The following is a 13,078-nucleotide window of genomic DNA, read 5'->3' on the forward strand; positions in this document are numbered from 1 at the left end:
TTATTTAAAATAACACAGGGACACCCTAAGTGCTCAGTGTTGTAAACATGGAAGCTCAGAGGCTGGACTTTGTCAAAGGGTTATAAGAGAACTGATGTCAGAACTCATGCCATTTGTTCTTTGCGGTTTAACAGCCCAGTTTGCAGGAGAGGACCCTGTGGTTGCTTTGGAAGCTGCTCTGCAGTTTGAAGACACTAGAGAGTCCATGCAGGCCTTCTGCGTTGGCCAATATATGGAGGTACCAGTTGTACTTTTATTTTAAACACAACTTCTTTTCTTTGTTGGTGGCTTTAGCCTTTGATATTGGGACTTTTTATCATTTTCAGCCTAACCAGGAGACGGTCACTACTCCAGACCTCAGCAGCCTTTCTTCTCCACTTATTGACACTGAGAGGAACATGGGACTGCTCCTGGGTCTGCACGCCTCCTACTTGGCCAAGAGCACCGCCCTGTCCCCCATGGAGATTGAATGTGCCAGTAGGTTTAATGGTTTTACATCAGCCTGGTTTAAAAATTCACACTTCAGGTTGGAATTAATTTAACACAAGTGTTTGCTCTCTGCACAGAATGGCTCCAGTCCTCCATATTTTCAGGGGGTTTGCAGACCAGTCAGATCCACTACAACTACAATGAGGAGAAGGACGAAGACCACTGCAGCTCACTGGGCACAACCACTCCTGATAAGACCAAACTTTATTCCCGCAGAATAACTCTCAGCGATCACGCACAGCCTTTCTTGCAGGCCATTGCTGACAACAACACTCAGGACCATACTGTGAAGGTACAAGCAAGGCAGAAATGCCTGAAGAGGTTGTTTCACAGTGAGAAGGAGGCTGATGGGTAATAATGTCATGTTTTGCTTTTTGTTTGGAATATTTTAGGACTTCCTATGCCAAATAGAGCGCTGCTGTAAGCAGTACCATCTTATTGCGCCCATCACCTTCCTCCCAGAGCACCCTGTGGAAGAAGTTGGTCGCCTGCTGCTCTGCTGCCTCCTCAAGCATCAAGACCTCGGTAACTTAGCAACTGAACCCAGAGTGGTCACCTGAGGAGAAATTAGAGGCTAATTATGGCTCACTAAAATGTGTTTTTTCTTCTTGTATTTAATTATACTGAGATTCACATGAGTTTCCTTCATGTAACACTGCTAATACCACACAAAGATATTTCCTAATGAAACTGATCGATGGTGAGTTGCATGTGAAGTTTTAAATAAAAAATCTTTCCTGTCACAGGTCACGTTGCGCTCTCACTTGTCAGTCAATGTGCCTTGGGTGTGGACCAAGGAAAGCAGAGATCCCTCCCTAAATCTGTGATTGATGTATGCCGCATGGTCTACCAGGCAAAGTGTTCTCTAATTAAGGTATGCTTTCTGCTTGTGAAATATTTACACGTTATGCGCAGTTAAGCTGTGATGCAAAAGGAAGCAGGAAGATGAACGGAAATGCTAATGCAATGATTGCTTTGTCTTATCATAGACCCATCAGGACCAAGGCCGCTCTTATAAGGAGGTGTGCGCCCCTGTTATTGAGCGTCTGCGCTTTTTATTTAATGAGCTGCGTCCAGCTGTAAGCAACGACCTGTCTATAGTGTCCAAACTGAAGCTGCTGAGCTCCCAGCCACGCTGGAGGAGCATCACCCAGAAGCTCATCAGGGATCGTAGGAAAAAAAGAGGTGGGGCATCAAGAATCTATTGCAGGGTAACAGGTTTTTTAATTTATAATCCATCTACTCCTTTTGAATGTGAATGTTATCTTTTTTTCTTTTTTTTTTTGTAGTGCCTAAGAAATCAGAGTCGGCTGATATTGAAGAGCCAAAGCTGGAGAATGAAGGGACCAATGAAGAGGAACTTAATGTTCACATCAGCCCCGCTCCTGCTGACAGGAAATCACCCACTGACAAAACAGCCAAGGTAGTTTAACAGGATTAGTTCATGAGAAAAAAAAAATGGCCAAAAAAACATAAAGAAGATGGCTTCAGTTTAAAATCTATTCACCTTCATACACAACGAAAGTTTGGCTCAGTCTGAATTTGTAGATTTATTTATGTACATTTATGTTGCACTTTCATCCCTTGCAGTTGTAGCTAAAATATCAGAGCAGGACAGTGGAGTGTGTGTGTCTACAGAGTTTGTTGTCAACCTATTATTGCATGTCTTGGCAGCAAGACAAGTGGCAGCCGCTTCTTAACACTGTGGCCAGCGTCCAGAAGTATCGCTGGCTGAAGCACAGCGTTCAAGGTGCTTTCTCTCAGTCCAGCCTCATGGCCACCATCGTGGACTTTGCACTGAAAGAGGAGCCACTGGATGTGGAGAAAATGAGGAAGTGTCTTCTCAAGCAGGTGGGAGTCGGTGTGTGACAATGTTTTAAAGCAGAGTATATAAAACAGGCGGAAATTTGATTAATTCTGTTTCCTTATAGCTGGAGAGGGCTGAAGTGAGACTGGAAGGCATTGACACCATGCTGAAGCTGGCCTCTAAAAGCTTCTTGCTGCCGTCTGTGCAGTATGCAATGCTCTGCGGCTGGCAAAGAATCATACCAGAAGGGACCAACATTGGGTAGATCACCTGGTTCAAATCCATGTTAAAATTACACTTCTTGTTTGTTTCTTTTGAAGTTATTTGTAATAATCACATGACAGTTATTCTAATGATGTAATCCTGGTGCAATTTTTGTGTTTGTGTTTTTTTTCTCAGAGAGCCCTTGTCTGATTGCCTGAAGGATGTAGATCTGATCCCTCCCTTCAACCGCATGCTTTTGGAGGTGACGTTTGGAAAGTTGTATTCCTGGGCCATCCAGAACGTTCGTAACATCTTGCTTGAAGCAAGCGCTCGCTTCAAAGAGCTAGGTGAGTGCTGAAAAATAAGTGGTTAATTCATTTCACACTATTCTTGACCTGTTGTAGACAAACCAGCTGAATGACCACCTGTTCTTGTGACCAGGTGTGCAGCCAGTTCCTTTACAAACCATCACAAACGAGAACCCGGCGGGACCAAGCCTTGGAACCATTCCGCAGGCCCGCTTCCTTCTGGCCATGATACACATGCTGTCCCTGAAACACGGCTCTAACAGTCTCAGTCTGTTGCTGAATTCAGGCATATTGGCCCTCACTCAGAGTATTCTCAGACTGATAGGTGAGTAGTGTCCAGTCAAAGGCAACCCAGAATGAAATGAAGTGTGTACATATTGTTTGTTCGGTGTTTGATGCCTCTTTTCTGACGCTTCAGGACCGAGTACAGACAGCAGTGATGAGGACCTGAGTTTATGTGCACATGGAGGCTCAGCGACAGTCCTGGAGGAGTCCAGAAAAGAGGCAGCTCCCGCCCCTCTACCTGCCTCTGGCCCAGAGCTGGCTGCCATGATGAAGATAGGTACCAGAGTCATGAGGGGAGTCGACTGGAAATGGGGCGATCAGGTACCTAAATCAGTTTTTACTCTAGCTGCTTATTTTATGGACATATTTAACATTATGTGCGTGGTCTGTCCAGGACGGCCCAGCACCAGGTCTTGGCAGGGTCATTGGGGAGCTGGGTGAGGACGGTTGGATCAGGGTTCAGTGGGATACAGGCAGCACCAACTCCTACAGGATGGGCAAAGAGGGAAAGTATGACCTTAAACTTGCAGAGCCACCACCAGCAGCACAGCCCCCTGTTGAGGACTCGGACACAGAGGACGACACAGGTCAGTTTAAAGGACAGGCTCAGTAGAGATCCTCACAGCTACAGGTAAAGTGTGATGTTCCAGTAATCACCTGTTATGTCCTTTATACAGAGGGAGAGCTGATTGAGAAGAGCAGCCATCCTACGGCAATGATGCTAACCAGCACAGTCAACCTGCTGAAGACACTGTCACTCTCAGCTGGAATCCATGCTGAGGTGCTTCAGTCAGATGCTACACGGACCCTGTGTGGCCTTCTCAGGATGCTTGTGGAAAGTGGCGCTAATGACAAGTCTGGTAATTGGATTGCCGTTTTCTTTTTCCTAAGGTCTTATATTGAACAGCATGTTATTCTAACCTGACCTCCTCTGTGCTGTCAGGCTGTCACGCGCACAGATTGGTGTCTCGGGAGCAGCACAGGAGCTGGTGTACCCTCGGCTTCATACGCAGCATTGCTCTCATGCCGCAGATGTGCAGCACCCTCAGTACCTCTGCGTGGATCGGACTGCTCATCCGAATTGTTGAGGGACACCAGTCCTTCAATGCTATTACCTTGCAGAGACAGGTTGAGTACCAGGATTTGCTTCCTCTGCTATTAATGATGCCATTCTTTAGTACTAGAAAACTCTATCCTGTTACGTAGAGAAATGTGTTGTTCATTGTTAAATATAGTTATAGGAAGCATATTATTAAATTATTTTGGGTTCTAAACAGAGATTTGTTAACTGCAGTTTGTCAAACTAAGAGAAAAATCACGAAGAATTAGATTCTCAACATTTACAGTTAATCTTTCCATTAACTGTAGTTTAGATGAAAGGTTTTGCTTCTTCTCACTCCTACAGTCCAAAAACAAGTTAAAGAAACAGCTTTTGTAGTTTCTACAGAAGCACATAATTTATTTTTGTTGATCAACCAGTAAATTAGCCACACAATCTGAGTGGAGATGTCATCTTTTCTCTCATTCACCCTGTGTTTCCAGATCTTGGCACTACGTCTCCTTCAGGCGGTCCTGCCTTCATGGGACAAAACGGAGCGCTCTCAGGACATGAAGTTCCTGGTGGAGAAGTTGTTTGGCTTTTTGGGAAGCTTGCTGAGCACCTGCTCATCAGACCTGCCACTCCTCCGAGGTGCTGCAATGGTTCAGGCTTAAAGTAACAAATGCAATGCTGTTGTTGTCATTGTATTTTTAATTGGTTGTTCCTTCTCAGAAGGTTCCCTGAGAAGGAGGAAGTCCCGCCCACAGGCGTCTCTAACAGCCACTCACAGCAGCACGCTGGCAGAGGAGATTGTGGCTGTCCTGCGTACTCTGCACTCTCTCAGTCAGTGGAACAGCCTGATAAATGATTACATCAACAACCAGCTGAGCTCCATCGCAGATGTTATGGCAAGCTGCCAATCTGAAGTGGTAAGATTTATTGTGGCATTATGAGTCCAATTACCGTGTTGCTTAAATGTTAACTTACAACAGTGCTTTTATTCTGCCAGTCAGCTCTAACAAAGCGATAATTATAAATGTCCAGAACTGTCAGTGTTTCCTGGAGGAGTGTTTCCCTGATTTGGAGGGTCCCAGAGTGGGCAGTCTGATGGCAGTGCTGGCGGTGATTGGTGGGATCGACGGGCGCCTCAGGCTTGGTGGCCAAGTCGTTCACGAGGAGTATGGAGAGGGAACGGTCACACGCATCACCCCAAAAGGGCGCATCACTGTCCAGTTTCATGAGATGAGAACCTGCAGAGTTTGCTTGCTCAGCCATCTTAAAACGGTGCGGGAATGCTCAGATACTCACAGATGCATTGAAACTGGCTCCACTTAGCAGTCTGACTTTATTTAATGTTTCTACTCTTTAGCTTCCTGCCATATCCTTCAGTGTGCAGAACCTGCCATTCACTGAACCCATGTTGGCTGTTTGGGCCCAGCTGGTCAGCCTGGCTGGAAGCAAACTGGAAAAACAACGCATGAAAAAGTCACTTAGCCGAGGGCTTACAGGTGCAGACTTGATTGCCTTGCATGTAACTGAAATAAACAAACGAACAATTTTTAAGAAAAATCATCGACTCTGTTTACAGCAGTATGTTTTATAGTATTCTGGCAATATTTGAGACACTGAAAGCGTTTGTTTGGTCACAGACTGAAAGTTTAGTGGGTGTAATCAATGCTGTTGTTTCCAGCCGACCAGGTGGACCTCTCTTTGCTGCGGTGCCAGCAGCTGAGGCTTTATGTTTTAAAGGCAGCTCGGGCCCTGCTGTCTCATCAGGACAAACTCAGGCAGATCCTCTCCCAACCTGCAGTGGTGGACATAGGACCCAATCCCAGTGGTAAGACCTCACCCAGTGAAAGGCTAGGTTAGTACATCTTAAAAATGGACTGAGGAAGTTTGATCATTAGGGACTATTACTGCTGTTTGATGCAGTTTAGTGATTTCAAGGTTCAGTTCACAGGACATTACTGAGATATCAGATGTGTTTCCATACTTGGAGCAAATTCTAGCCATTTAAGGTTTGAAGGCCTTGCACACTGTGGGTGTTTTCTTAAAATGTACAGCAAGTTGCTGATCAGAGTTTAAATCTTTATTTGCTTACCTTTGAAGTGAAAATGTAGAGTTCGATTTAACCTTAAGGTCGAGGGCACGGATCAAGTTTAGGAAAATCTTGTGAATGCAATAACTTGAGAAATAGGCAACATAGGATTTTAAAAATTCTACCATAGGTGCATCTACTATGAGGCTGAGGGGTACCACTGGTAGCCACCAGAATTTTTTTTTTCAACCTAGATCTTGTCCAGAACTTGTCTGTCTCTCTATGTGCAGAGGATCCAGTGGTTTCATCTCCTGATGTGGGCGACTTGTCTCCTGAGGGACCTCTGCCTCCACTGATTCTCCTGCAGCAGCTGCTTTCTGCCGCCACACAGCCTTCTCCCATCAAAGCCATTTTTGACAGGCAAGAGATGGAGGTATGTCAGTCTAGCTGATTGCAGACAGCTGGTGTCAGCGGTAATGTTGCTGATGTATTCGGTGTGACTTTGACGTTATATGTATGTGCAGGCGGCAGCTCTGGCAGTGTGTCAGTACCTGGCTGTGGAATCTGCCCACCCATCCTCGCCGCTGTTTGAGGAAAGCAGCTCTAGTGAAGCCACCACACCCATCACCACGCAGCACATCAGACCACCCAAACAGAAGAAACAGAAGTCCTCCCCTATCCCGCCCTTACCAATAGTTGGCCAGCTCATGGAGATGGGATTCCCTCGGAAAAACATCGAGTTTGCCTTGAAATCTCTGTCTGGGACTACAGGCAATGCCTCCGGTATCCCAGGTATCTTATCACATGAGTGCTTGGTAGCGCTATAGATAATTTAATGTGAAATTACACATATCTGGAAAAGGTACCCACGTACATTAAAGGCCTGTAGGTCAGGAAATGTTAATAATATGAAGGTAAAATTTTTCAGTGGATCGATTAAATATATATTAAAGTTCTTGTGCATTTTAAAAACAAAACAAAAAAACAAACAGCTGATTTTGAAAAGATACAGTATGAGATACCGATTTGTTTTTCATAAAACAAGGCCTGCTTGCCTCATGATGTTTAGACATTTACCTCAGGAGAGTAACTGAGCATATCCATCAGGTGTTGAGACTCTGGTGAGCTGGCTGCTCGACCATCCAGACGTTCATGTCACTGAGCTGTCAGATGCCGACACTGTGTCTGATGAATACTCAGATGAGGAGGTGCTGGAGGAGCTGGAGGAGGCAGAGCCGGCATTCTCTGTGGTGTGTTCCTTACTCTTTTATTTCTGGTGTGACCCTCACAGTTACCTGTCCCTCAGCTTGTCAGATTCAATTATTAATACCTTCATATATGATTAAAATACGTGTCTGTCACATTAGCCTTCAGGTGCAGTTGTGACTGAAAGCCAGATATTTAAGAAGAGATCTGATTTCCAAAGCAACGATGATTACGCTGTTTATGTGAGAGAGAACATTCAGGTGAGAGTGTTTGCTTTTGTATGTTTTCTGAATCTGCCTTAAAGACATGATGAATTGGTGTTACGACTCAGCGGCTTCCCTACAGGTGGGGATGATGGTGAAGTGCTGCAGAACGTACGAGGAAGTGTATGATGGCGATGTGGGCAAAGTGATTAAGCTGGACAGAGATGGGCTTCATGACTTGAATGTGCAGTGTGACTGGCAAAATAAAGGAGGAACATACTGGGTTCGCTACATCCACATCGAGCTGCTTGGTAAGATAACAGTTAATGTGATGCTTTGCAGGCATGCTAATAACAGGAAGTAAATAGACATAAGAAACCCGTGTCTCTGATTTTGCCGTTTCAGGATTCCCACCACAGAGTTCTCCTTCTCACATAAAGATTGGTGACAAAGTGAGGGTGAAGCCCACAGTCACAACACCAAAGTACAAGTGGGGCTCTGTCACACACAGGAGTGTGGGGGTGGTTAAAGGTAAGCAGAGTCACTCCAGTCTTAAGACAGAGTATCATCTGTTTTTCTTTGAATTGAATTGAAAATTTTATTTCAGTCAACAACAACAGATTTTTCTTCTGTTATTGTAACTTGAATCCACAGTTTATTGTGCTAATAGAGCCTCATTGTTTGTTTTTTAGCTTTCAGTGCCAATGGAAAAGATGTGATTGTCGACTTTCCACAGCAGTCCCACTGGACTGGTTTGTTGTCTGAGATGGAACTGGTCCCCAGTGTTCATCCTGGAGTGAGGTAAAGATGTACTAAATTGGTATCTTAGTATGTTGTGAGTAGCAATGTGAGGGATTAGTTGTCCAGATTTTTATATATTGCTTAGTAGCAGAAATACTTATTGGTTAAACTAATTGTTTATATTTTAACAGTTGCTAAGACATCATCCACCACTAGCTTGGTGTCAATTTGTTAACAAGCTTTAGACGAAGGGGTCAGTCAAGCAGATCACAGCTACATGAAGTTCCTGCAGATGTTGAAAATCAACATCATCAGAATAAAATGACCACTGTACTTGAGCAGTAACCACATCCCACACAGGTGTTTCAGCATTAACCTGCGAGGAAAGTCTCCTTCTGAGCAACGAGGCCAATATTTCTAGAAGATCCACTTACCTTGTTCTGAGCAGTTTCACGTGGGAATTTATTTTTATTTATTTTAAATATATCTGTAGTCTTTGCACATGGTTTTGAGTAACCGAGTCATTATTTCTGGAAAGGTACATTTGAAGCTGAGGTATTCAGATCTAATTTTTTGATGCTTTGAGCAGCACAGAGTGAGTATATTCAAGAAGAGGGAGGTCTATAGTTTGCTTTCAAAGCTAAGAAACTTGCAGTGAAATAAATGGACCAAGACCCATAAGGAAAATAGGTGAATTAGATTTTGCTTGAACTGAACATTTTACATGAAACCCTATTGCTTTCTCCAGATGTGACGGCTGCCAGATGTTTCCTATTAATGGCCCCAGATTTAAATGTAAAAATTGTGACGACTTTGACTTCTGTGAAAACTGCTTCAAGACACGCAAACACAACACCAGACATTCCTTTGGCAGGATCAATGAGCCTGGTTAGTCCTACATTCGCCAACATAAAATTCTGTGGTGGTTCTACGTACGTGTGCATAAACCTGTCCTCCACCTTCTCCACAAACAGGCCAGTCTCCGGCTTTCTGTGGGCGTTCAGGAAAACAGCTAAAGAAGCACCACAGCAGCCAGCGTGGGATGCTGATTGACGATTGGTCTCGAGCCGTCAAGAGCCTCAACGTGTCGTCGTCGGTTAACCAGGCTTCGCGCCTCATCGACTGCAGTGATCAGTGTTGGCAGTCCTCTGGCTCACAGGGGAAGGTAAGAGCGAATTGCATAGTCTAATAGGCCGGATGACAGCCTGATTAGTTTGCTTTATTAACGTTTAATATTTTCTTTTTCTTTGCAGCACTGGATTCGTCTTGAGCTTTTCCCAGACGTTCTTGTTCACAGGCTGAAGATGATCGTAGACCCGGCGGACAGCAGCTACATGCCCTCGTTAGTGGTGGTGTCAGGTGAGTTCAGATGTTTTTTGTTTTATGTAAAATTGTACTGATTTTAGTATTTTTCCCTTTTGTTTGAGCAGATGACAGTTTAATTTTAAACTTTGAGACCAATTGTTTGTTTTTTAGCATTTTGATCATTCTGACATTTTTATCACGCAGGTGGAAACTCTTTGAACAACTTAATTGAACTCAAGACAATTAACATCAATCCCACTGACACCACTGTCCTCCTCCTTTGTGACTGCACTGAGGTTTGTCTGCTTCAATAACTGACTGACTGCTTCTAATTGTTTTTGTTTTCCCCCTAAGCTCAAGTGTCGTAATAACTTTATATAAACACCCCCAACAGTATCACAGGTACATTGAGATTGCAATCAAGCAATGCCGCAGCTCTGGTATCGACTGCAAGATTCACGGACTCGGCATTGTGGGACGCATTAGAGCTGAGGATGAAGACCTGGCTACAGTCCCTTTCCTGGCCTCTGACAATGAAGAAGAGGATGATGAAAAAACTGCAGCTGGGAGGTGAGATGAGGCAGAATTATTTCCAGGTTCCAATCATACATATGTGCGATTCGCTTTCCAGGGGATAGCCTGTGAGTTTGTGGTTCTACCATGTGGCCTGTCACCGAACCCAATGATGTTTGTGAGATGCACTGAGGCAGCAGTGGGTACTACTCAGCAAAAGGACATTTGAGTAGCAGCACACATCAAAAACTGGCTGCTGCCAGCTCCTACCTGTCAACAGGAAGAGAATTTAGACTTCCAGATAAATGTGGAACAGAGCGTATTGAGACCCACTGAACATATTAACTTCACAGCGCTCAGACTTGATGCCCTCCAGTGAAGACTTTCTCCAGACAGACTGGTGACGATGCAGTCAACCATAGCTCTTTGTTGCAGGGCAGCTCTGTTACCCTCAGACAGTGCCAGAGGCTGCTGAGCCTGATGGATTCCTCTTTAGCAGAGATACCGCTGGGTACATGAGAGGTTTTCAGCTCTGAGTGGCCTCACTGGGATTAGACCGTCATCGTGACTCCCTCCATGGACTGCTCAGGTCAGACTCTGGGCATGGTTTTAGCCAGGAAGGTGGTCTCCATAGATGCCTCCCTTGTGGACCAGGGTGAACTTATGAGGGGAGAACAGTGAATGATCGTTAGGCCCCCCACAGACAGTTCATGCACATAAACTGTCTGGAACTGCTGGCAGTTTATCAGTCGCTAAAACATTTGCTCTCTTGGCTGAAAGGGCATCATGTTTTAGTGAGGTCAGATGCTTCCACTGTTATGGCTTATATCAATAGAAATGGGGATCTGAGGTCACGTAGATTACACACACTGGCCCACTGACTGTTAGTCAGCAGTCATCTATAGTCATTGACAGCGACTTGTGTTTGGAGAATTTTGAACTTGTCCATGGATTTTGGAAAAAAAAGGGAAAAAACCACTGCCCTCGAGACTGTAGCAGTAAAGCAGATCTGGCTGCAGTTCACTCAGTTGCCTGTGGACGTTTTTGAGTAAGTGGAGCGTGTTCAGTGCCCACACTGGGGGCTTACGAATGGCCAAGGACCCTCCTTTTTACATTTCCCCCAGTGGCCCTCATTCCCCCAGCTTTGGCCAGATAGGGACAGGCGCCCACACTAGGCCAGGTAAACACTGGCTGGCAGAAATTTTTCAGCTGCTGCTCTTCAGCTCACCATGGCCTTTGCTACTGTGCAGAGACTTTTAGGCACAGGGGGAAATATTCCACGTCCACCCAGAGAGGCTAGCTCTTCGGCCCTGGCCTGAGTAGATCAACCTGAGCATGCTTGGGGCTCCTTTATAGTGTTATTGACAATGTTCAGTGTGTTAGAGCGCCATTCACAAGCTACATGAGCACAAATGGCATAAGTGCTACTTAGAATCACAGGGCATCCCATTACTGTGCTCTGTGGCAGTGATTCTGTTATTTCCTCAGGCTCTGGTTAAAAAGAGTAAGACCTTTGTTACTATCAAATTCTATTTAGCAGCTATTTCAGTCTGCCAGCACTCCCTGATAGTGGTTTTAAACTTGTGACAAACGTAACTGTGCAACAATGTTTTATTAAAATTTTTTATTATTATTTTAAAACAAGGAAAAATGTGAATCCATATTCAGCCTCTCTCGCTTTACTTTTCAGTCTTGCTCGGAAGAAGCCGTCAGGACTGGAGTCCGCAGCCACCATCAGGACCAAAGTTTTTGTGTGGGGTCTGAATGACAAGGACCAACTGGGAGGACTCAAAGGCTCCAAGGTGCCGTTTCTCCTAATGAATCAGTAATTGAAAGTTTAGGGCTTGTGTGCCTTTGTCCCAAATTAAAAACTATGTAGTATGAACACTAACCAGTGATTTACACGCTTCAAATTTTAACTTTTTTCCCCCTCCACGTTAACATCTGATGTTTGTTTTTTCCAGATATATATTGTGTGTGTGTGTGTACACAGCATGGACAGGAAAACATCCTTTGGGTGTGAGTGAGCTGCACTCTCTAATCTCTTTCGGTTTGTTCACAGATCAAAGTGCCATCCTTCTCCGAAACCCTGTCTGCACTCAATGTGGTGCAAGTGGCTGGTGGCTCCAAAAGCCTCTTTGCAGGTGAGGAATGAATAGAAATGCTTTTGAAGATCTGTCCATTCACACGTGTTGTGCTACAGTAGTGTGTAACTGATATGTCGTCGTTGCAGTGACTGTCGAGGGGAAGATTTACGCATGTGGTGAGGCAACTAATGGCAGATTGGGTTTGGGCCTCTCCAGTGGGACCATCCCAATCCCCCGTCAGATCACCGCCCTCAGTAACTACGTGATAAAGAAGGTCGCTGTGCATTCAGGAGGACGCCACGCTATGGCCCTGACTGTGGACGGGAAGGTGTTTTCCTGGGGCGAAGGAGACGACGGCAAGCTTGGGCACTTTAGTAGAATGTAAGTCATTGAATGTGGCCACTGTGCACACCCCAGATACTTAACGCACCTTTTATTAAACTCACTGTGTATTTTTAGCAAACTATGACTTGTATAATATCCACATGAAGTGATGAATTAATAAAAGAAATAACAAAAATGTGTGTAGTTTCTCAGACAGTCAACAGTCAGTCAACAGCTCATACACTGTGGAGCTACACGCCGATTGGCTCAGTTTAATTATAATAAAACACTCCTAAAAGGGTAATAGCTTTTATCTTTTCAGCTTTGAAGGTCCTGTAGATCTTCTTCAGTGTAAGGTTGAAGTATAAATTGAGCTCATGATTTCACAAGCTGTGTTCCAACTTCAGGAGTTTGATTTGACAGTTTACTGCCTTCATATAGTCTTGTAGCTGTACTCGTCCTTAATCGTCATTGTGATTTATTCTTAAATAAACCTTTTCATGATTTATCAGCTTTAAATCTTAATTAA

General features: G+C 44.6%; 1 protein-coding gene across 3 annotated transcripts in view; it reads left to right on the top strand.

The window, feature by feature from the left end:
* Window positions 1-13,078, top strand: part of herc2 (HECT and RLD domain containing E3 ubiquitin protein ligase 2) — a 51,715-nt gene that overhangs the window by 18,613 nt on the left and 20,024 nt on the right. The window contains exons 25-59 of one of the 3 annotated variants that reach the window (XM_085449725.1): window positions 135-238; window positions 327-477; window positions 567-781; window positions 882-1,014; window positions 1,236-1,363; window positions 1,479-1,674; window positions 1,779-1,912; window positions 2,164-2,340; window positions 2,421-2,557; window positions 2,696-2,847; window positions 2,942-3,133; window positions 3,227-3,414; window positions 3,488-3,680; window positions 3,771-3,953; window positions 4,037-4,221; window positions 4,636-4,783; window positions 4,865-5,061; window positions 5,177-5,416; window positions 5,502-5,640; window positions 5,823-5,996; window positions 6,461-6,603; window positions 6,695-6,962; window positions 7,278-7,420; window positions 7,538-7,636; window positions 7,722-7,890; window positions 7,985-8,110; window positions 8,272-8,380; window positions 9,069-9,208; window positions 9,295-9,485; window positions 9,574-9,679; window positions 9,830-9,921; window positions 10,020-10,195; window positions 11,829-11,940; window positions 12,201-12,282; window positions 12,372-12,606. In XM_085449725.1, coding sequence (XP_085305851.1) covers window positions 135-238; window positions 327-477; window positions 567-781; window positions 882-1,014; window positions 1,236-1,363; window positions 1,479-1,674; window positions 1,779-1,912; window positions 2,164-2,340; window positions 2,421-2,557; window positions 2,696-2,847; window positions 2,942-3,133; window positions 3,227-3,414; window positions 3,488-3,680; window positions 3,771-3,953; window positions 4,037-4,221; window positions 4,636-4,783; window positions 4,865-5,061; window positions 5,177-5,416; window positions 5,502-5,640; window positions 5,823-5,996; window positions 6,461-6,603; window positions 6,695-6,962; window positions 7,278-7,420; window positions 7,538-7,636; window positions 7,722-7,890; window positions 7,985-8,110; window positions 8,272-8,380; window positions 9,069-9,208; window positions 9,295-9,485; window positions 9,574-9,679; window positions 9,830-9,921; window positions 10,020-10,195; window positions 11,829-11,940; window positions 12,201-12,282; window positions 12,372-12,606 — 5,557 coding nt within the window. The remainder of the gene's footprint in view (window positions 1-134; window positions 239-326; window positions 478-566; window positions 782-881; window positions 1,015-1,235; window positions 1,364-1,478; window positions 1,675-1,778; window positions 1,913-2,163; window positions 2,341-2,420; window positions 2,558-2,695; window positions 2,848-2,941; window positions 3,134-3,226; window positions 3,415-3,487; window positions 3,681-3,770; window positions 3,954-4,036; window positions 4,222-4,635; window positions 4,784-4,864; window positions 5,062-5,176; window positions 5,417-5,501; window positions 5,641-5,822; window positions 5,997-6,460; window positions 6,604-6,694; window positions 6,963-7,277; window positions 7,421-7,537; window positions 7,637-7,721; window positions 7,891-7,984; window positions 8,111-8,271; window positions 8,381-9,068; window positions 9,209-9,294; window positions 9,486-9,573; window positions 9,680-9,829; window positions 9,922-10,019; window positions 10,196-11,828; window positions 11,941-12,200; window positions 12,283-12,371; window positions 12,607-13,078) is intronic. The other 2 variants (XM_085449727.1, XM_085449726.1) reach the window with 2 other exon arrangements.

Source organism: Copadichromis virginalis, linkage group LG23 (assembly GCF_057382275.1).
Source record: "Copadichromis virginalis isolate Kocher_CV1m ecotype Utaka linkage group LG23, C_Virginalis_male_GT1.1, whole genome shotgun sequence".
NCBI lineage: Eukaryota > Metazoa > Chordata > Actinopteri > Cichliformes > Cichlidae > Copadichromis > Copadichromis virginalis.